At 44.8% G+C, this 20,410-nt stretch overlaps 2 protein-coding genes across 3 annotated transcripts in view; one reads left to right on the top strand and one right to left on the bottom strand.

Annotated features, from left to right (window-relative positions):
* RASA3 (RAS p21 protein activator 3) overlaps positions 1 to 5,683 on the bottom strand; it is a 282,307-nt gene extending 276,624 nt beyond the window's left edge. Inside the window, exon 1 of the mRNA XM_075061447.1 lies at positions 5,601 to 5,683. The gene's annotated coding sequence lies outside the window, so the exon portion shown is untranslated. The remainder of the gene's footprint in view (positions 1 to 5,600) is intronic.
* The window catches only part of CDC16 (cell division cycle 16), an 80,507-nt gene continuing 65,720 nt past the window's right edge, over positions 5,624 to 20,410 (top strand). Inside the window, exons 1-4 of one of the 2 annotated variants that reach the window (XM_032777818.2) lie at positions 5,624 to 5,706; positions 16,801 to 16,855; positions 18,834 to 18,931; positions 20,078 to 20,116. In XM_032777818.2, coding sequence (XP_032633709.1) covers positions 5,659 to 5,706; positions 16,801 to 16,855; positions 18,834 to 18,931; positions 20,078 to 20,116 — 240 coding nt within the window. In that variant the 5' untranslated portion in view covers positions 5,624 to 5,658. Of the gene's footprint in view, positions 5,707 to 6,877; positions 6,906 to 16,800; positions 16,856 to 18,833; positions 18,932 to 20,077; positions 20,117 to 20,410 lie in introns of those variants that run through there. The other variant, XM_032777819.2, reaches the window with a different exon arrangement.

Here is a 20,410-nt window from a genome sequence, read left to right as displayed (position 1 = left end):
TTGCAACAGCCAGTTACTTTCAGGTGTTCTTTTTATTTCCCCTTACCCTCCTTAAAACTTTTTGTCCTAGTAAAAATATGGAATTGATATTATTTATACTGTGGTACCACACAAAGGCCATAGTCAGGATTACTGCTATGTACAGTATGAACACAATGGTTGATACGGTCCCTTCTCCAGAGAGCTTATTTACTATCTACTTTAAGATAAGATGCAACAAATGAGGACAACAAGGAAAGGGAGATGAGAAGGACAAGGGTAACACTAATAATATGACATTGTTAGGGAGGTTAGCTATGTGCTGAACTTGATAGATATCATCGAGCCCTTACTCACACTGGTAAGCACTTACTCAAGTACTTCCATTGGTATAAATCACCATCTGGCCTTCAATGACTGACCTGTTATCACTGTTTTTCTGTTATGTTATAAAACAAATTAAATTTCTACTGCAGAATAGTATACAATAGGTTTCTTAACAATACTGTTATAATAGTATTAATATGGTTTAGTCATCAGAAAATTATGATGTCATTAGATGTTTTGAAAATAACCCAGTGTTTATTTTCTCTTGAGTTTTTACAATGTAATTTATTCATAACTATTTACTTTTGTGAATGTTACTTACATTTTTAAACTAGCCCCCATAAATGCACCTGCCAGCTGACACTTTGACAGTCCAGATAGATTGATCACCTTCACTTTCTGACTCTCGTGCATAGTACAGGATGCTTATTCCTTGGGTTCAAAGATCTGTAAAATTGTCAAATTTTAACAAATGTGTTTTCAGATTTTTTTTAAATAATGCAAACATTTCCGTTCAATGTAAGTTTTGTAGGCACTCATTACTCTTTGAACAAATCTAAATTTGGCTCTCCAGCAAGAAAACTGTCCCCAGGAATATAATCTGTCTCTCTCTTTTTCTCTATCCTTTAATTTTAAACAGGAGTCTTCAAACATCATTCAAAAAGTAATTCAGCATATTTTCCTTTAAAAAAAAGCACTGCTTTTTTTTTGTTTAGTGATGTGATTTATTGAAGAATCTTTTGATGTTCTGTAAGCAGATAGCTTCTCCAGCTGCAGTTCAGTTGTTGAAACTGGCCCCTTGAGGGCCTTATCTTAGGATTTTATTACCCAAAACAGTTAAAAATCAATCAAATATTTCCCAGAAAACACTTGAAAACAAGATGCCTAGTCAGGTTAGATAAGAACAGTGTTACACATGATCTCTTTTATAAAAGTTTCACATTAATCTCCCAAAAGAGAGAACAATTCAAGGTAAACAGTCCTTAACATATTAAGAAGTTATAAAAAGGCACATAAGCTGTTTATGTGAGGTACGACTAAACATTTTCATATACTCAATCATCTTTAATTTGGATGGTATGATGTAAATATAAGGATCCCAAAATGCTCTATAAAATTATATAATACATGAGAATCAGCCACGGCTGAAATGCAGCAACTGCCAGGGCAAGATGAGATTGCTGTTAAATAGTGAGCAGAAAAACAGCACATTTAGGATGGTAAGACCTTAAGCTAAAGTTTATTGAAGCCAATGAAATTAGTAGAAAGACTCTGAATGAGCTTTGGAGTGGTCCCCAGGTAAATATCTTAACACTTCTTTTCAGTCATTTGCAGAATTATATTCAGCATACATTCTGTAGCGGCAAACTATTGCTCCAAAATGTCACTTTGCAAGTGCATCAAGTCTGGAAGACTGATGACATTCACAGAATGATACTCAACAGCAACCAGTATGGCTACCTCCAGAGATAAACTTTGCCATCACTCTAAGCTCCTGCTCTTGGTAAGGAAATTTAGTAGCATCATGGTGGGTACATCATTCAAATTCCCCCTGAATATCTTCTGAAGATCTTTGGTAATTAAATACATGAAGGTTCTTATCGTCATTTTAAGAAATCACTTAAAGATGGTAACATTGCTGCTGACATTTGGAAATTCTAGCAGCTTATTGAATTGAGTGGAGAACCATTGTCAGGAAGGGAATAATGTTCTTTGAGGAAACCACATTGGTACATCTCAGACCAGTTTTGATTCCAGGCTATCTGGGATTTCTTCATCCTTTCCTATCACCTGGGTGCTATACTGGGAACTGAATCCCCAAAATAAAAAAAAAACAATATTTACATTAATTCCAAAATAAATGTATAATCATAGAGGCCAGACTCCCTTCTCCAGATCTGATCTTTTCTATTGTTCAGAAGATGATGAAGAGTCAGAGTCTGGCCACAGCTGAGAATTTTCTCAGCAGATGGGAGGATTGAGAAAGGTTTTGAGCTCAGCCTAAACCAGCACAGTAGTTCCAGCATCCACCACCCTTCCGTTTGGAGAGGGGGTGTCTCAGGATTAAGACAGCAGTCCTCTGCTGGTTCTGAAGTGGCAAATTATATGGTTTCTACAGAGACATGCTCAGGTGATGTAAACTCATGTCATGGCTGTCAAAGAATCAAACAGCTATACCAGCTTCCTGGCACCCTCTTCCTACCCCCTCCTGAACAGAGCAGATGTAAATACAGAGAGGAATCTACCCATGTGCATATTAATATATATTTAAGCACTGAAATGTTTTATATGCAAGGTTTAATTCTTTAATAATGAAACTGAGAAAGTAAATAAAGAGGTATGTAATTAAATAATTTTGAAGAAATTATAGAAAGGAACCCAATCAATGATACTTCATTATCTCATCCAATTATGTGAAAGTTAGTAATACTTTGATTTACTGATACAAAATGTGTCTGTTGTTCAAGGACAAATTTTATAAAGTAACTGCAAGAAGAAACCCCTATAAAGACATGAGCCAACTACTTATTTACCCTTTTTAAAGATAAGAAGAGTTAGTTTTCCCATGTAAAAGTTTTAAAATATATGCAGACAGAGAGATTTTGCCCTTTCTAACTGGTACAGCTATGGGTTTGTTTTGAAAACTATGGTTATGTTTGAAATGTTATAAAAGGGAGTGGAGGAATCCTCACTGTAAGTGATAATAAGAAAAAAATAATATTTACTTTTCAGTTTGTTCTTTCATATTTTTAGATGCATTTTGTATGCTTTTACTTTTCTATGGTTTGATATTAACATTTGAATAGAATAAGGATTCATTTAATGTATTCTGAAACATTTTAGTGATTTTTAAGTTTTTTTGTTTTTGAAATGGTTAGAATGTGAAAGATTTATATCATGTTTAGCTTTAAATATTGAATCAAATTAATTAGGGTTTATTAACAATGTATGCTTTAATTATTTATTTTGAAGTATAGAAGGAAATTACTTAAACTTTGATCTTAAAATTGGGGGAAAAATGGATTTTGTGCACACTTGGATGTCCCAAACACAGAAATTTAAAAAATGTACTTTAAATATTCAGGAACTGAAAAATATGAACTATTAACATGTATCTAGCTCTAATGTATGTAAAGTTTCAGGACAACAGATCCCTGAATTGCAAGTATCATTTGAGAACAAACGCCACCTGCCACTAAGCTTAATCTAGACACCTTTATCAGGCAGTTAGTCAAAGTCTTATCAATTTTATTTGTATATGCAATGCTTCAAAAAATGTGCAGCCAAAACTTTAAAAGATTCCTCAGGCAACTGAACCCCGAAGAGGGCTGATCTATAATGTCATATAAATCCGTGAAAGACAGACATAACAAAGGCCTGATCTCTACAGAACTTATTGTATACCTGCTCCAAATTAAAACAGTATGTTATAACTTCAGGGCTATATAATCACTCAGAAACCTGTAGAATACCAAATATATACAACAAATATGAACAGTCACTTTAAATTTATCATGCACAAATGTTGCATTAAAAATAATTTAGAACTTGAGTTATCTAACTTTACTTGCTGAAACAAATGTTCCGCTTGCATCTAACTCTGAGAATATTTGTGCTGCAAGAGCTTAGTTGCTCCCTTTTCAACAGATTTCACTGGATGTTTGTTATGGTGTATGTGGTTCAATGCCTTGGTCTTCCATTTATAACTCCTGAATTAACTCATTCTCTAGGTTTTTCTACACTTTTAATAACCGTCAGCTTTTCAATATTATCAATTTATTTTATTTGTGAGACCAAATGTTTCGGGAAGGGTTTGGAGGACGGATGGACAGAGTTACTAATTGTTCTCTCTTAAAATAGTATCCTCCTTCCAGATAACCCAAGCATTGAAAGACATCTGAGAATTTTACTAGTATGCAGTCTGTGCTCTCTGTTTGCATTTTGGTGGCAGGCATATAGATCAAACATTTAATTCATTGCACGATTAAGTAGATTTTTAGATGTAGCATAAGTTGTACATCTGCATTTACTATGTATTAAGTCATACTGTTTTTAAAAAACACATTGTAGGTCACTTGTACTACTATTTTATTTAGAATATGAAACAAACTTTGCCTTGTATTTCTGCATCTTTTCCTTAGCTACTGTACTATATATTACAACCCTCCCCCAATAAAATAAACAAACAAACAAGGAATTGTATTCCAACATCCTATCTGAAGACTATAATTCTGCCATTAGGGTTTACCAATATTTGCACATCTACAATACTTTACTCTGCAGTTACTACAAGGAAATTTGCATCATTGCCTTTCTTGGCCTTAATACTATGACATTCTTTTGAAAAATTATTTTCCCTCATCAGGTTTATGGCACACTTAACCTAATGCCAAGAAAATATTTTACTTCACACTCCCAACCATAGCTAGCCACTTGCTATGTAGATTAACTGCTCAGTTAGTGTTGGGTCACTTGTGACCCCAAATCTTTCTTTCCGATTTCACTGCCTCTGGACATCCATGGTTAATATTTCAGGTTAAATAATAAAAACACAGGTTGAGCTACTCTAATCATTAAAACCTAATACACAGCAAGTAGTGCAAGTGTGCTATTGCTGGGGAAGGATTTCTGCCCTCATTCAATATTCCCTAGACCTTTTAAACTGAGTGGTACTTGGCCCAGTGTGGCAGCCCAGGCCTCCTCACAATGGGGATAACAGAGGGAGAAGAGAGCCTCTATGAATAATATCTTGTAAGGTGCTGAATCGTGCCAGCCCTCCCCCTCCTCGGTCAGTCCTTTAAAGAAATCGTAGGATTAAATACATAATAATACCACCCCCAACCCACGCCACTTTGGGAGCTTTCTCTGTCTCTTCATTTGTGCCTGAGCCTTTAGGGTGCAGCGGGTCACGCGTTCCCCAGGGCTCTGGGGCCGTTCCTTCTAATGAACGCGGAGGCTCTGGCCAAATAACAGGACTCCAGGAGCTGAAGACTTCAGAGAAACAGCAGAAACGTCACAATCACTGACAGCGCTGGGTCCCAGTCCCGCTTTCTCCCCCGGGCCCTGCCGCAGGAGGGAGCGAGACAGTGTAGAGCCGCCCGCTTCTAGCGCCTCGGCTCGTCTCTGCGCGCGCTATAGGAACCATCCGCGCAAGGTGGCGTTTCTGAGGGGAGTGACTTCGGGAGACACCGGAAGCGGGGATGTTACCGCGCGCACGCCAAGAGAACGAGGCCGGCAGAGAGGGGGGTGGGTGTCCGTGCCGCGCGCTTGGCGCGTGACAGCCAGACCGTTACCTGAGTGAGCGGCGCATGCGGAGCATCCCGAGGCCACCCGGCTCGCGCGCGTGGGGAGATGAACCTGGAGCGGCTGAGGAAGCGGGTCCGGCAGTACATAGACCAGGTGAGGGGGCACCAGCCTCTTTCTCCATTCAGCTCCTAACCCTGACCCGGCCCTGACTTCCCCTCCCCCTCTGTGTGGCTGCGGGCCGCCCTGGGGAGGTGCGCTCGGGCGGGGCCTGGGGTGCGTCTCCGCCCCTGTTTCCTGCGGGGCCCTAACAGCAGAAAAGAGGAGACTAAGGGGGGATATGATAGAGGTGTATAAAATCATGAGTGATGTGGAGAAAGTGGATAAGGAAAAGTTATTTACTTATTCCCATAATACAAAAACTAGGGGTCACCAAATGAAATTAATAGGTAGCAGGTTTAAAACAAATAAAAGGAAGTTTTCCTTCACACAGCGCATAGTCAAATTGTGGAACTCCTTACCTGAGGAGGTTGTGAAGGCTGGGACTATAACATTGTTTAAAAAGGAACTGGATAAAATCATGGAGGTTAAGTCCATTAATGGCTATTAGCCAGGATGGGTAAGGAATGGTGTCCCTAGCCTCTGTTGTCAGAGAGTGGAGATGGATGGCTGGAGAGAGATCACTTGATCATTACCTGTTAGATTCACTCCCTCTGAAGCACCTGGCATTGGTCACTGTCGGTCGACAGCACACTGGGCTAGATGGACTTTTCGTCTGACCCAGTACAGCCGTTCTTATGGGTGCGAGAGCCGGAAGCTTAACGGTCTGCTCTGGAGGGAGCTCCCATCAGCTCTGGGCCATATGTGTGTTACTGGGAACGTCCCGTGTGTGTCGTGTTAAGCAACGTCACGCACCAAACAGCTCCAGGCTGTTATTGCTGTTTCAGGAATTAGGAGAGTCCTCGTGCACGCCACGAGGTGGTCCCCCCCTGGGCTGGGCAGGGACTGCTGCGTGATCTGGTGGGTCCCTGCCTCGCCTACTGCAACCCTGGAAGGGGTGTGGACAATGAGCAGAGGGTGGCAGGATGGTCTCATGGTAAAGGCTGGTAAATGTTTCCCTGGGGAATTGGATTCTATGGCTGCCTCTGCCACAGAGTTTGTGGGCAGGTGACTTACACCAGCCTTTTCACAGGTGGCCATTAACAGCCTGTCCCGCTTTTTCTGGGTGCTTGAGACACCTGGGGTCTGATGTGCAGCAGTGCTCAGCACTCACAGCTGCAGCTGAAGTCAATAGGATGGAGTAGTGCTTGGAACAAATAAAGTGCCATATAATCCAAAGGACTTTGAAAAATCAGGTCTGATTTGTTTCAAATTGGATGAGTGGACAACTAATCTTAGACATTTTGTGCTTCAGCTCCCTGTCTGTAAAATGGGGTAATAGCACTCACTTGCTTCACAAGAGATTTTGAAGATAAATCACATCATAGAAATGTAGAACTAGAAGGAATCTCAACAGGTCATCTAGTCCAGTCGCCCAGCTCTGAGGCAGGACTGAGTATTACCTAGTCCATCCCTAACAGGTGTTTGTCTAACCTGCTATTAAAAATCTCCAGTGATGGAGATTCATAAGTTCCCTAGGTAATTTGTTCTAGTACTTAACTCCTTTCCATTTAGGAAATCTTTGTTAACATCTAACCTAAATCTCCCTTGCTCCAATTTAATCCCATTACTGCTTATCCTGGCCTCAGTGCTTAAGGAGAACAATGTACCATCTTCCTCTTTACAGCAAAATTTTTTGCTCTTGGAGACAGTTATCACACCCCCCTCAGTCTTCTTTTTTCCAGATTAAAGAAACCCACTCTTTCAATCTTTCCTTGTTGGTCATGTTTTCTAGACTTTTAATCATTTTTGTAACTCTCTGGATTTTCTCCATCGTTCCCAAAGTGTGGTACCCCAAAGTGGACACTGTACTCCGGTTGAAGTCTTATCAGTGCTGAGTAGAGTGGAAGAATTACTTTCATGTGCCTTGGTTCCAACACTGCTGCTAATACATCCCAGAGTGATTTTTTTTATTCTTTTGGAACAGATTTTTTTGGTTGACTTGTACCTAATTTGTGATCCGCTATCACCCCCAGATCCTTTTCTGCAGTATTTCTTCATAGACAGTCAGTTCTCATTTTGTATTTGTGCATTGATTATTCCTTCTTAAGTGTTGTACTTTACATTTGCCCTTCTTGAATTTCATCCTGTTTATTTCAGGCCATTCCTCCCGTTTGTCAAGATCATTTTGAATTCTAACTCTGTCCTCCAAAGTACTTGCAGTTCCTCTGAGCTTGGTATCATATGAGTGTATTCTGTATGGCATTATCCAAATTGTTTATGAAGATATTGAATAAAACCAGGACCGATCCCTGTGGATCCACTCAATATGCCCTTTGAATTTTACTATGGTCCATTGATAACTATTCTCTGAAATTGGTTTTCCAACCAGTTGGTGCACCCACCTTGCAGTATGTTTGTCCAGGTTATGTTTCCCTAGTTTGCTTATGAGACGATCATGTGAGATAGTATCAAGAGCCTTACTAAAGCTGAGATATATCAGCTTTACTGCTTCCCCCATCCAGATGTTGACTTTTAAGTATCATCTTTTCTTCTAGTTTCTTAAAAATTGATTATTTGCTACATTATCTTTCTGAGTACCAAAGTTAAGCTGACTGGTCTACACATTCCCTGGCTTGTCCTTATTCCCCTTTTTATAGATAGATACTATATTTCCCCTTTTTCAATCTTCTAGGCTCTCCCTTGTCCTTCACAAGTTCACAAAGTTCTCTTCAGCCAGTTCCTTAAGTATTCTAGGATGTATTTCCTCAGGCCCTGCTGACTTGAAGACATCTAACTTATCTAGTATCAGAGGGGTAGCCGTGTTAGTCTGCATCTGTTAAAGCAGCAGAGAATCCTGTGGCACCTTATAGACTAACAAAAGTTAGTCTATAAGGTGAAATGAAAAAGGCATTTAAAACTTCAGCCAGTCCTGTATTTTCTGTTATTGTCTTTCCTTTCTGATTGAGTAATGGGTCTACCCTGTCCTTGGTCTTCCTCTTGCATCTAATGTATTTGTAAAATGTTTTCTTGTTATCCTATCCTAGCTAGTGTAATCTCATTTTGTGCTTTGCCTTTCCAATTTGGCCCTACACACTTATGTTGCTTTTAATGTTTGAAGCACTGTAATTCTATGATAGATGCCATAGAAAAGCCAATGAGGAAATTAGTAATTTTCTTCAGAGCAGGGTTTGAATAGTGTACAATAAATAAGGCTTAGGGCCATGTGTTGAAGAAGGAGGTGAAAACAGAATATTGCTGCTCATCCTGAGCACTGGAAAAAAACTCACTAGAGTATTTTTTAAATTGCAAATTAAAAAATGTTTTTAATAACCTTGTTTTTAGAGACAGCTTTAAGAAATAGGCTGAGGCAGATAACCAGTCTGGAAAATCTTGGCCCAAATGGTAAAAGTTTGGTGAAGTTATAAGCAATTGAAATCAGGGCCTTATAGTGGTTTGTGTTGGACAACCTTAATAATAAGCTCTGCTATTAGCCTTGCCTATAATAATTGTATTTGACATTTATATAGCATCTTTCTTCCTGAAGATTCTTAAAGCACTTTAGCCTTAGAGATTTCATGCAGTCTGTTCCGGGATGAGGGCCACAACAAATGGTACAGGACGTATGGTCTGCAAAAATTCCCATATGTTGTGAATATTGCTTCATTCAGATCCCAAATTCTTGTATAATAACTGACAACAAAATTAATTAATGCAGAGTTAAGCTTGCCCAGTGGTATCTTATACTCTTTCAAAACATCAAATTCAGAAAAACTCAAACTTCTGAAAACCAAGAAATATAGAGTTAAGGCACATGCCCACCCAACCTTAACTCTGACCTCTGGACCAGCAGTAGCCACTGAGAATTATCTGTGTACAGTCCAGCTGCATTTACTGTGCTAAGTGTAGCTGTATTGAATATTGGACAGATTAATTAGAGCAGTTTATTAGAGTTGTGATATGGCAACATCTTGGGGAGCTGTGCCCCCTTGGGGAGGATTAGCTCCTCTGCCTGACCCCCTGTGTGTATGATCGAAGGAAAAATGTGCAGATGTATCTTGGGCGTTCCAGTATGCCTTATTTCAGCACTAGGTTATGTCAACTGGGGGGTATATGGGTCTTCTAGCCTTGGGAATTGTCAGCAGTTAGGTGAGAGATGAGTATAGTCTGTGAGTTTAATGATAGGTAAGTGAAAATACAGTGTTTGGCGTTATGTGCATAAGGGTAAAGTGACTGAAAAAGAGTGATAAGTTTTAGCAGATGTGCTGTTTCCTGTAGAGTAGAATAAGTGTCTGAGGAGAATCTGGGGCTGACACACCCTCTGTACCAATCCCTCCCACATGGCATGCCAGCCACCTCCGTATCACCCATCTCTTCCTCCACTTCTTCTGTTTTCAGGATCACTCCAGAAGGAGAAAAGATGGTTACTCACCTTTGTAACTGTTGTTCTTCGAGATGTGTTGCTCATATCCATTCCAGTTAGGTGTGTGCGCGCCACGTGCACTTCCGTCGGAAGACTTTTTACCCTAGCAACACTCGGCGGGTTGGCTGGGCGCCCCTTGGAGTGGTGCTGCTATGGCACCGGATATATACCCCAGCCGACCCGGCCACCCTTCAGTTCCTTCTTGCCGGCTACTCCGACAGTGGGGAAGGAGGGTGGGTTTGGAATGGATATGAGCAACACATCTCGAAGAACAACAGTTGCAAAGGTGAGTAACTGTCTTTTCTTCTTCGAGTGATTGCTCATATCCATTCCAGTTAGGTGATTCCTAAGCCTTACCTAGGCGGAGGGGTCGGAGTGAGATGTTGCAGCGTGCAGAACCGCTAAGCCAAAGGCTGCATCATCTCTAGACTGTTGGACCAGAGCATAGTGCGAAGCAAAGGTGTGGACCGATGACCAGGTCACTGCGCGACATATCTCCTGGATAGGCACGTGGGCCAGGAAGGCGGTTGATGAAGCCTGGGCTCTGGTAGAATGCGCAATGAGTTGGCCCGAAGGGACATGAGCCAGGTCATAGCATGTGCGTATGCACACCGTTACCCAAGAGGAGATCCTCTGGGAGGAGACTGGTAGACCTTTCATTCGTTCAGCGACTGCCATGAATAGTTGGGGGGATTTCCGGAAGGGCTTTGTCCACTCGATATAAAAGGCGAGCGCCCTACGGACATCTAAGGAGTGTAACTGCTGCTCCCTCCGAGATGAGTGAGGCTTCGGAAAGAAGACCGGGAGGAAGATGACCTGGTTGGTATGGAAGGCCGACACTACCTTAGGGAGGAATGCCGGATGAGGTCGCAACTGTACCTTGTCCTTGTGAAAGACAGTATACAGCGGGTCCCCTGTAAGTGCTCGAAGTTCAGAGACCCTTCTGGCTGATGTAATGGCCACTAAGAAGACTGTCTTCCACGACAGGTACAGGAGCGAGCAAGTCGCCAATGGTTCAAATGGTGGATGCATAAGTCTGCTTAGGACTAAGTTGAGGTCCCAGGTGGGGGCAGGGCGGTGTACTGGGGGGTAGAGGTGCTCCAGGCCCTTAATAAATCTAGTGACTAAGGGGTGGGAAAACACAGAGTAGCCACTTTCTCCAGGATGGAGTGTGGAGATAGCTGCCAAGTGCACCCTCAGAGAAGATATCGCCAGGCCCTGCTGCTTAAGAGACCAGAGGTAGTCCAAAACAGTGGGGATCGAGACCTCAGAAGGAGTAACATTCTGCGTAGAACACCAGCAGGAGAAACGCTTCCACTTGGCCAGGTACGTTGACCGAGTGGAAGGCTTTCTGCTACTTAGGAGAACATGCTGTACCAGAGCAGAACAGTGTAACTCCGATCTGTTCAGCCACGCAGGAGCCATGCCGTGAGGTGCAGGGCCTGCAGGTCCGAGTGGCGAAGACTGCCGTGGTCCTGTGTTATGAGGTCTGGAAGGAGTGGCAGGGTGACTGGGCTGGTCATGGATAGGTTGAGCAGTGTGGTATACCAGTGTTGTCTGGGCCACGCTGGCGAATCAGGATTAGATGTGCTCTGTCCCTGTGGAGTTTTATTAGGACCCTGTGAACCAGAGGGAACGGTGGGAAGGCATAAAGCAGGTGCTGCCTCCATGACATGAGGAACGTGTCCGTGATCGATCCCGGTGAAAGACCCTGGAAGGAGCAGAACGCTTGGCATTTCCTGTTCATGCGAGAGGCGAACAGGTCTGTGAGGGGAAAACCTCACCTCTGGAAGATTGAATGAATAACGTCTGGTCTTATCGGCCATTCGTGACAGAGGAAGGATCTGCTCAGCTGATCCGCCAGAGTGTTCCGAACCCCGGGGAGAAAAGACACCACCAGGTATATTGAGTGGGCTATGCAGAAGTCCCAGATTCAAATGGTCTCTTGACACAGGGGAGAAGAGTGAGTCCCTCCCTGTTTGTTGATATAATACATGGCAGTTGTGTTGTCTGTAAACACTGAGACACAACGGCCGTGAAGATGTTGTTGGAACGCCTGGCACGCGAGGCGGACTGCTCTCAGCTCTCGGACGTTTATGTGGAGCGTCAGCTCCTGCGAAGACCAAAGGCCCTGGGTGCCTGGAAACGTGGCTGAGGTAGGTAGGCCCTGACTCGAGTGGAGTCCAGGGTTGCCCCTATGAAGTCCAGCCTTTGTATGGGGACTAGAGTGGACTTTTCCACATTGAGGAGCAGCCCCAGCCGTGAGAATGGGTCCGTGATTATGTCTACGTGCTGTTTGACCTGAGTCCGGGAGGTTCCCTTGATGAGCCAGTCATCCAGATACGGGAATACATGCATCTGCTGCCGGCGGAGGTGGGCGGCGACAACGACGGCCATACACTTCGTAAACACCCTTGGGGCCGTGGAGAGGCCAAAGGGGAGGACAGTGAATTGGAAGTGCTGGTGATTGGCCACAAAGCGAAGATACTTCCTGTGTGGAAGGAAGATGGCGATGTGGAATTATGTCCCCTTCATGTCAAGGGAGGCATACCAGTCTCCAGGATCCAAGGACGGGATAATAGTCCCCAGGGAGACCATGCGGAACTTCAACTTGACCATGAACTTGTTGAGGCCTTGCAGGTCTAGGATAGGCCTGAGGCCTCCCTTGGACTTGGGGATCAGAAAGTAGCGGGAGTAAAACCCTTCCCGTCTTGTCGGTGGACCTCCTCTTTGCCCGACGGCGAGGAGCAGACTGCACCTCTGTAGGGAGGACTGCTACGGAAGGTCCCTGAAGAGGACTGGGTGGGGAGGTGGGAGTGTAAACAAATTGAGGTGGATCCTGTTATCACGCGCAAGACCTAAGATACTGAGGTCAATTGGACCACCGGCCGGGAGAATAAGGAAGGCGGTGAGAGAAGGAGGAGAAAGAGCCGCCCTGAAAAACGGACCCCATCCGTGCAATACCTTCAAAAGTAACTTAGGCCTCGGAGGTGCTTTTGGGACTGTGGTTTTGAGCCCATGGGGCCGCAGACTGACGTCTAAAACGGCACCCCGGCCCGCGGCCTTCGTTGAAGTCTGTCTTGCCGGGGCACAAAACTGCCGTGGGGTAGGCCGAAGGGTCTGCATGTCGCAGGCGTGTGCAAGCCCAAGCGAGTGCAGATGACCCTGTTGTCTTTACAACTCGGGCAACCGGTCGGTCTTAGAAACCAACCTTGCCATCAAGGGTAGCCTGGATAGATTGAGCTCAGGGCAGTGGAGACCTGGACCATGAGATATGCCTGCATGGTAACTGAGCCAGAGTCTGGCTCCGAGTCGGTCCGCATCGACAGAGCCGGAGGAGGGTTCCTACCACCTCTCCCTTCGGCGAGGAAGGCAAATCGGAGGATCCGGGGTAGAGTTCTGTGAATCTACACACCTCACACCCAGGTGTACGTATAACGCTCAGGGAAGCCTGCTGATTGGCCACCCGAGCGCAGGGCACTGCCGAAACACTTGCAGCCCAGGCAAGGTCCATCCGCCAGCCTCCTAGTGGGGGCGGGCTGTTGGTCATTTGACGAACTAAAAAGGAGAGGAGGATGGACAATAGGAGTTCCGTACCCCCGAAGGTCATTTTCCCTCCACAGCTGCCTTCGCCGAGGGAAGAGGCGGGACGGTCATAAGTGTCAGCTAGTGGCCGGGAGGGCTTGGAGAAAGGCAAGCCACCCTAGTCAGGGGCACCGCCGACAGGATGCTGACAACGGGTCCCGACTCTTGGGACTCCCCTAACTGGAATGTGTAAGCGCTACCCTCCTAAGGAGGTCCTGATGGGCTCTGAGGTCTGTCGGCGGGGGCCCTGATGATGAGGTCCCTGCCACCGCCTCATCTGGAGAGGAAGAGGATGACACGCCGGGGATGAGAGAGTCCTGAATGGCCTCTTGCTCATGGGTCGGTTCCTGCTCTAGCGGTACCGGGGAGCCTGGTGGATGGATCATCTGCTCCTCTGTCCCAGCTGGAGGGGGACAGCTAATGGTGGCCTCTGGCGCCCGATGCTCTGAGGGAGCGGAGCGGGTTTGGGCCAATGGAGCACCTTTGGGCCTGATGGTACACCCAGGGTGTCCAAAAGGACCACTGTTGAGGTCCCGTGTCCTGAGACCGGACCTCCTGGAAGACCCTGGTAGGCACCTCCGTATCTCGGTCCTGGTCGTAATAACTGTCCGCATGGGAGGACACCGACATCTGCCTGGATGGCCATGGAGGAGCAGAGAAACCTTGGGCTGAGGTTCCGACGGACCTCACTCCCCTCTTTAATGGGGACCGGTGCCGGTATTCAGAACGGTACCGTGATCGGGACCTGCGACCGGATCGGTGCCGGGAAGTCGACCGGGATCTCGAGTCCCTGTGGCGTGAGCGGCTCCGAGAGGAACAGTGCCTGGATCGGTGCTGGGAACTAGAGCGGTGCTGCGAATAGTGAGGTGGAGAGCGTGAGTCCGACCAGTGCCGCGAGTCTGACCGGAGCTGTGTAGGAGAATGGTGCCGGGAGTGCAAGCGGCGTCGAGAGCGGGAGCGTCGTCTCGACCGGGAGCATCTGCGGGACCGCGATCTTGAGCAGCGCCGGTCCGCTGAGCCGACAGACGATGGTCTAGTCAGGGTCAGCTTGTCCAGAGATTGGCGGTGCCGGGGGTAGTGGTAGTGCCGAATCCGTTAGGGGGATTAAGTCTCTCACCGCCGAAAACGCCTCTGGCGTGGATAGCATGGTGAGCTCTACTGCGGTACGCGCTGGGGAGCTATCAGGCGCCGGACTCGACGGCCCTCGTGGGACCGGAATCAACAGTGCCGATTTAGTCGGTGCCGCGGCGGGTATCGGCGCCAGGTATTGGCACCGTGCGGTCCGATATGGGCGCACTCTCTGGCTGCGGCGTGGGCGTTGCCAAAGCAGCAGGAGTCTTGGCCTTCTTCGACTTCGGAGAGAGGGAGCGACGCGGAGCCGACTTCGGTGCCGGCCGATGCCGAGAGTCTTTAGGTGTACCAGTGCGATCCGGTGCGGGAGGGGTGCTCCTGCTCACAGACTGACCGGTGCTCAGTGCCGAAGGTGGCGGTGTCAGGGCCGCCTCCATGAGGAGCTGTTTCAGTCTGATGTCCCGCTCCTTTTTAGTTTGCGGCTTGAAAGCCTTGCAAATAGAACACTTATCTATTAAGTGAGATTCTCCAAGGCATTTCAAACAGGAGTCGTGTGGGTCTCCTGTCGGCATCGGCCTGTGACAGGCCGAGCACAGTTTGAAGCCCGGTGAGCCGGGCATGAGCACCGGCACTGGGTGCGGGGAAGGGGCTACGCCCCGAACTCCACTAACTAGTACCAAGCTAACTATGCTAAGAACGTACAACTAATTCTAATATCTACGAGAACAACAACTATGTACACAATAACAACGAGAAACTACGAGTAGCTAGTGAGGTGGAGGTCAGCTAAGCCGCACTCCACTGTTCCAACGACCGACACGGCCGGTAAGAAGGAACTGAAGAGTGGCCAGGTCGGCTGGGGTATATATCCGGTGCCATAGCGGCGCCATTCTAGGGGGCGCCCAGCCAACCCGCCGAGTGTTGCTAGGGTAAAAAGTCTTCCGACGAACGTGCACGCGGCGCGCACACACCTAAGTGGAATGGATATGAGCAATCACTCAAAGAGGAAATGGTGGTTACTGAGATGCCGTCTCTCCTTCTGGAGTGGAGAAACTGGGTCAGAAGTATCAGAATGCTGTTCCTACTCCCCCAACAAATGCCAAAACACTATTCAAGAGCATTCTGGCACAACTAAAGCATGGCACAAACCCTCATTCCTCCTCCTTTCCTAGCAAGCACTTGACTGTATAATTTTTTTTTAAGTAGTTTGAATGTGTTCTGAATTTTCAGCAATACCCAGATTATGTTCCCCTCTCCCCCAAACAATACTCTGACAGACCATGTCTAAATTTCATTTTCAGATTTCTGCTAGAGTTGGGTTTGAATTTATAGTGACTGGCTGTTGCTCAGGTTTAGTGGCCTTAACATGTCTTCTTGAATGAGGAGTACCTGTGGCACCTTAGAGACTAACGAATTTATTTGGGCATAAGCTTTGGTGGCTAAAACCCATTTCATCAGATTCATGCAGTGGAAAATACAGTAGGAAGATATATATATACACAGAGAACATGAAAAAATGGGTGTTACCATATCAACTTTAATGAGACTAATCAGTTAAGGTGGGCTGTTGTCGGCAGGAAGAAAAAAGCTTTTGTAGTGATAATCAGGATGGCCCATTTCAAACAGTTGACAAGAAGGTGTGAGTAACAGTAGGGGAAAAATTAGCATGGAGAAATAGTTTTTACTTTGTGTAATGAGCCATTCACTCCCAGTCTTTACACAACTCTTAATCTAATCTGTAGCAGAGCTGGCTGTCCAATATCATCAAATGCTATTCTTCCATCTCTCTTATTCCCAGGATTCACAGTAAAGCCCCCTGTCTCAATTTAGGGTAAATCATAAATGTTTGTGGAGTGCCTTAAGTAGTCTTTACAAACATGTTAACTGCTGTGACTTATTCGGCGATCAATTAACTCAAGGTGTGTTGTTTTGTTTTTTTTAGAGATAGGTTAGACAGCCACCAGTGAAGAATCTGGTGTTAATGCTCCACCCTAAGTAATAGCAAGATATATATCAAGCTAAATAATATATTTAAATAAACAAACCCTAACATTTCTAACATTTTTTTCCAGCAACAGTATCAAAGTGCCTTGTTTTGGGCAGACAAAGTTGCTTCACTGTCTCATGGTAAGTAATCATTACATTGTATTTCACTTAATTTAAAATATTAGTTTCATTAAAACTTTTGCCTGTGATAGTTTTTTTTCAGCTTCTTGTATATTGTTGAGGTTCCACTGTATATTTAATATTTTTGTGAGCCTCTCTGCAATACCATCTACCCAAACAGATCATTACGTTTTTGACCTGCTAGAATAGGTAGCATGCAATTCAACATTCGTGCATGTTTAACTCCTGTGCTTGAAAAATGTACTCTAACTACTAGTGCAAGAACTAAGCCTGTTTCCCAGGCTGAAAAACATTCTGTCCTTCAGGGCCAGGAAATGCATGGAGGGTCAACTCTTTCCATTTGGAAAAATCTCTATTGCTTGGAAGAAGCTTTTTGCAGATTCATAAACACTGAAATTAAAAATAATGATTTTTTTTTTTATAATTTAGTCTAGTCCATTGCCGATGCATGATTGTTTCCTGAAGTACCTTTTCTAGTGCTTAACCTATTGCAGGGGTGGCCAGACTTACTGACCCTCTGAGCCACATATGACAATCATCAGAAGGCTGAAGCCCTAAGCCACAGCAGGCACGCCCCACGGAGCTGAATTCCTGAGACCCTCCATCTCTGCTAGGCAGACACCAAAGGAGATGTGTGGGGAGAGCACATGGAGTCACATTCCCCCCTCCACCCCCCGCAGATTTTTGCCAGGTTTTGCTGGTCCTGGTTCATCACATAGTGCCACTGGGCCCCCTTCTTGCATGGCAGCTGCTGAAGTCTGCAAGCTGGGAGCTGTGACCAGGGGGAGAGGCAGTGGTGAGCAGCAGGGAGAGCTGCTGCTGCCTCTCCCTGTGGAGCTAAAGTAGTGACCCCTTCCTGCAGCTCCCACCTATTTGCCACTGCCTCTCCATGCAAAGCTAACACTTGGGAGCTGCAGGGAGGAGCCACTGAGGATAAGGGGCCGGCATGACTCAAGCTGTTGTGGGGGGTGGGTTTTAAATTTTTGCCCCCCTCCCCTACTCTCAGCAGGCACCAGTCATCTCTGGCAGAACCTTTAGCCCATCATCCTGCTGCAGGGTGGAAGCCCTGAGCTCTTGCCCCAGCCTGGTAAGCGGAGAATGGAGGGTGGATTGTGCGGCTGTGGGAGCCATACTTTAACTGTAAAAGAGCCGCAAGCGGCTCACGAGCCACAGTTTGGCCACCCCTGGTCTATTGTATTTATGGAGTAGTAATTGATAGGGTAACTTTTTCTTTCCTTTGAAGTCATTTTTGCATTTCTTCAATATTGAAGACTCTCTCCGTCCATTATGACTCTCTTTAAATATAGTTTTTGGTAGATGCATGTCACCTGGACCAAATTATTTGTCAATGTTCAGATTCTGGAGTATTTCCTTATCTGCTCTTTATATCTGTTTTGCAATGGCTTTATTACTTACTAAGTACCTGATCCTTCAAATGAGATTATGCACAGTGTGTAAATTTAAGCACAGACATAAGTTTTGGGATCAGGACCTAATTGTCATACTTCTAGAACTTGAAAATAATATTTTGCTTTTGCAGGCATTAATTTCTGCACAAACTTTGAAAGAAAAAAAGGTTAAAAGTATGTTTTCTGCTGTTACTTCATTCAAAGTCTGGAGTCACCTACAGCATACGTGTGTTATTTTTCTCTTTTCCACATCAGTTTTATTTCCCCTCTGTTACTTATGGTATGCAGACTGGTGTTAGATTTTTTTTTACATCCTTATTTGCTGCTGAGAGTGCGTACAGTCTTGGTGTTAGGGTTTGGTTTAATTCTTACATTTTCTTATTTCTGAGATGTGCAAAGATATGCATTTTATTTTTAGAGTAATTTCTTGAGATGACTGTTTGAGGAAGAGCAGTATGCTGACATCTTTTAATGACCTGAAAATGTCTATGCCACGCAAAATTATGATAAAAGCAAATATTTTAGGATTGTACTTAATAGGGTTTTATATATGTTATATAAATTTTTAGAGGAACCTCAGGACATCTATTGGTTGGCCCAATGTCTCTACCTGACGGCTCAGTATCATAGAGCAGCACACGCCCTTCGATCACGCAAGCTAGATAAGGTAAGTAATTTCGAACAAGAAATAATACTTTTTGTTATTTATTTAGAACCATAGTGCTATACCTGGTGCTAAATAGCAGTTGAACTGTGCTAAATGCACTATAAGTTCTTTACCTTCAGAGCTAACAATCAAAATTTAAAGGAAGAGTAGTTACGTAAACTGCATAATGTAAGGTCATGGTGAGAGAATGATCCGTAGAGAAGAGAAAAGGGCCAAGGGCTGACCTGTGAGGGGACCAATAGGTTTAGGGAAGGGACTGTGTGCTGTGCTAGTTCTCCTTCCACTTTAACTAGAGTTGTGGAAATCAAAAGAGGAGAAAGTGCTTCCAGAGTTGGAGAGGTTCAAAACAATAGTATAGAACAGGGATCTGCAACCTTTGGCATGCAGCCCATCAGGGAAATCTGCTCATGGTCCGGGACGGTTTGTTTACCTTCAGCGTCCACAGGTTCAGCCGATCGCAGATCCCACTGGCCGCGGTTCTCTGTTCCAGGATAATGGCTGCGGGAAGCGGCGGCCAGCACATCCCTCTGTAATGCGTAATCCCATGACCAACAAGGTAGGTAAACAGGTAAAGAAATGGTCCAGGCCTGCCAGTGGATTTCCCTGACAGGCCGCGTGCCAAAGGTTGCTGATCCCTGGTATAGAAGAAATTTACAAACTGGGCTAGAAGGTCATTAGTGATTTTGGTCAGAGAAGTTTTGCTGAGGTGGAAAGGGTGAACCACGCTGGAAGAGATAAAGGGGAGAGAGCCGAGGAAATCTAGCAGTTTGAATAGATTACATGCCCTATGATTAAGTCAAAAGGTAGGAAGGAAATAGGGTGGTATATAAGAGTGTGCTTGTAGGGAAAGGGGGAAGGGTCATAGGGAAAGAGTATCTCAAGATCAGAGAAATGGAGATGATAAGATGGGGTTAAGGAAACAGGATGATGGACTGAGGTTTCCCTATTTACTGTCTGCCTCAAGAGTTAGAGACTTGAGAGAGTGATTCAGGATAGTAAGCAAGAAATCTTTAGTCAGACGACAAACGGACATTGATGTAGGAATAACAGCTTTTTGCTATTAATACTAGGGAGTTTTTTTTGTTTTGTTTTGTTTTGTAGCTTCCTTGATAAATTAAGCATTTCAAACCTCTTTATTTCTCTTAGTTATATGAAGCATGTCGATACCTTGCTGCTAGATGTCATGTGAGTATATATTATAGTTTATGGTTGGATAAAATCAAACTAAACAAAGCATGCTACATAAATACGCAAACCACATATGGCACACTTTACACTAGAAGGCGAGTATTTAGAGGTCTAAATTTCGGGGCTGAAATGGTTCTACTCACTGGAACTACAGGTTCAGATCCTGTGAGAGAAGACTTATTCCCTCATCTTTGTAAGATGGGTAAACTGAGTTCTATACAGCATGTACAGTGTTACTCCTGAGGGAATTCTGCACCACAGCGCTATGCAGAATTTTGCAGAAATTAATAT

The sequence above is a fragment of the Chelonoidis abingdonii genome, chromosome 1 (assembly GCF_003597395.2).
Source record: "Chelonoidis abingdonii isolate Lonesome George chromosome 1, CheloAbing_2.0, whole genome shotgun sequence".
Classification (NCBI taxonomy): domain Eukaryota; kingdom Metazoa; phylum Chordata; order Testudines; family Testudinidae; genus Chelonoidis; species Chelonoidis abingdonii.
The sequence above is the reverse complement of the archived record's forward strand: the minus strand, read 5'-3'. Positions and strand labels throughout refer to the sequence as shown.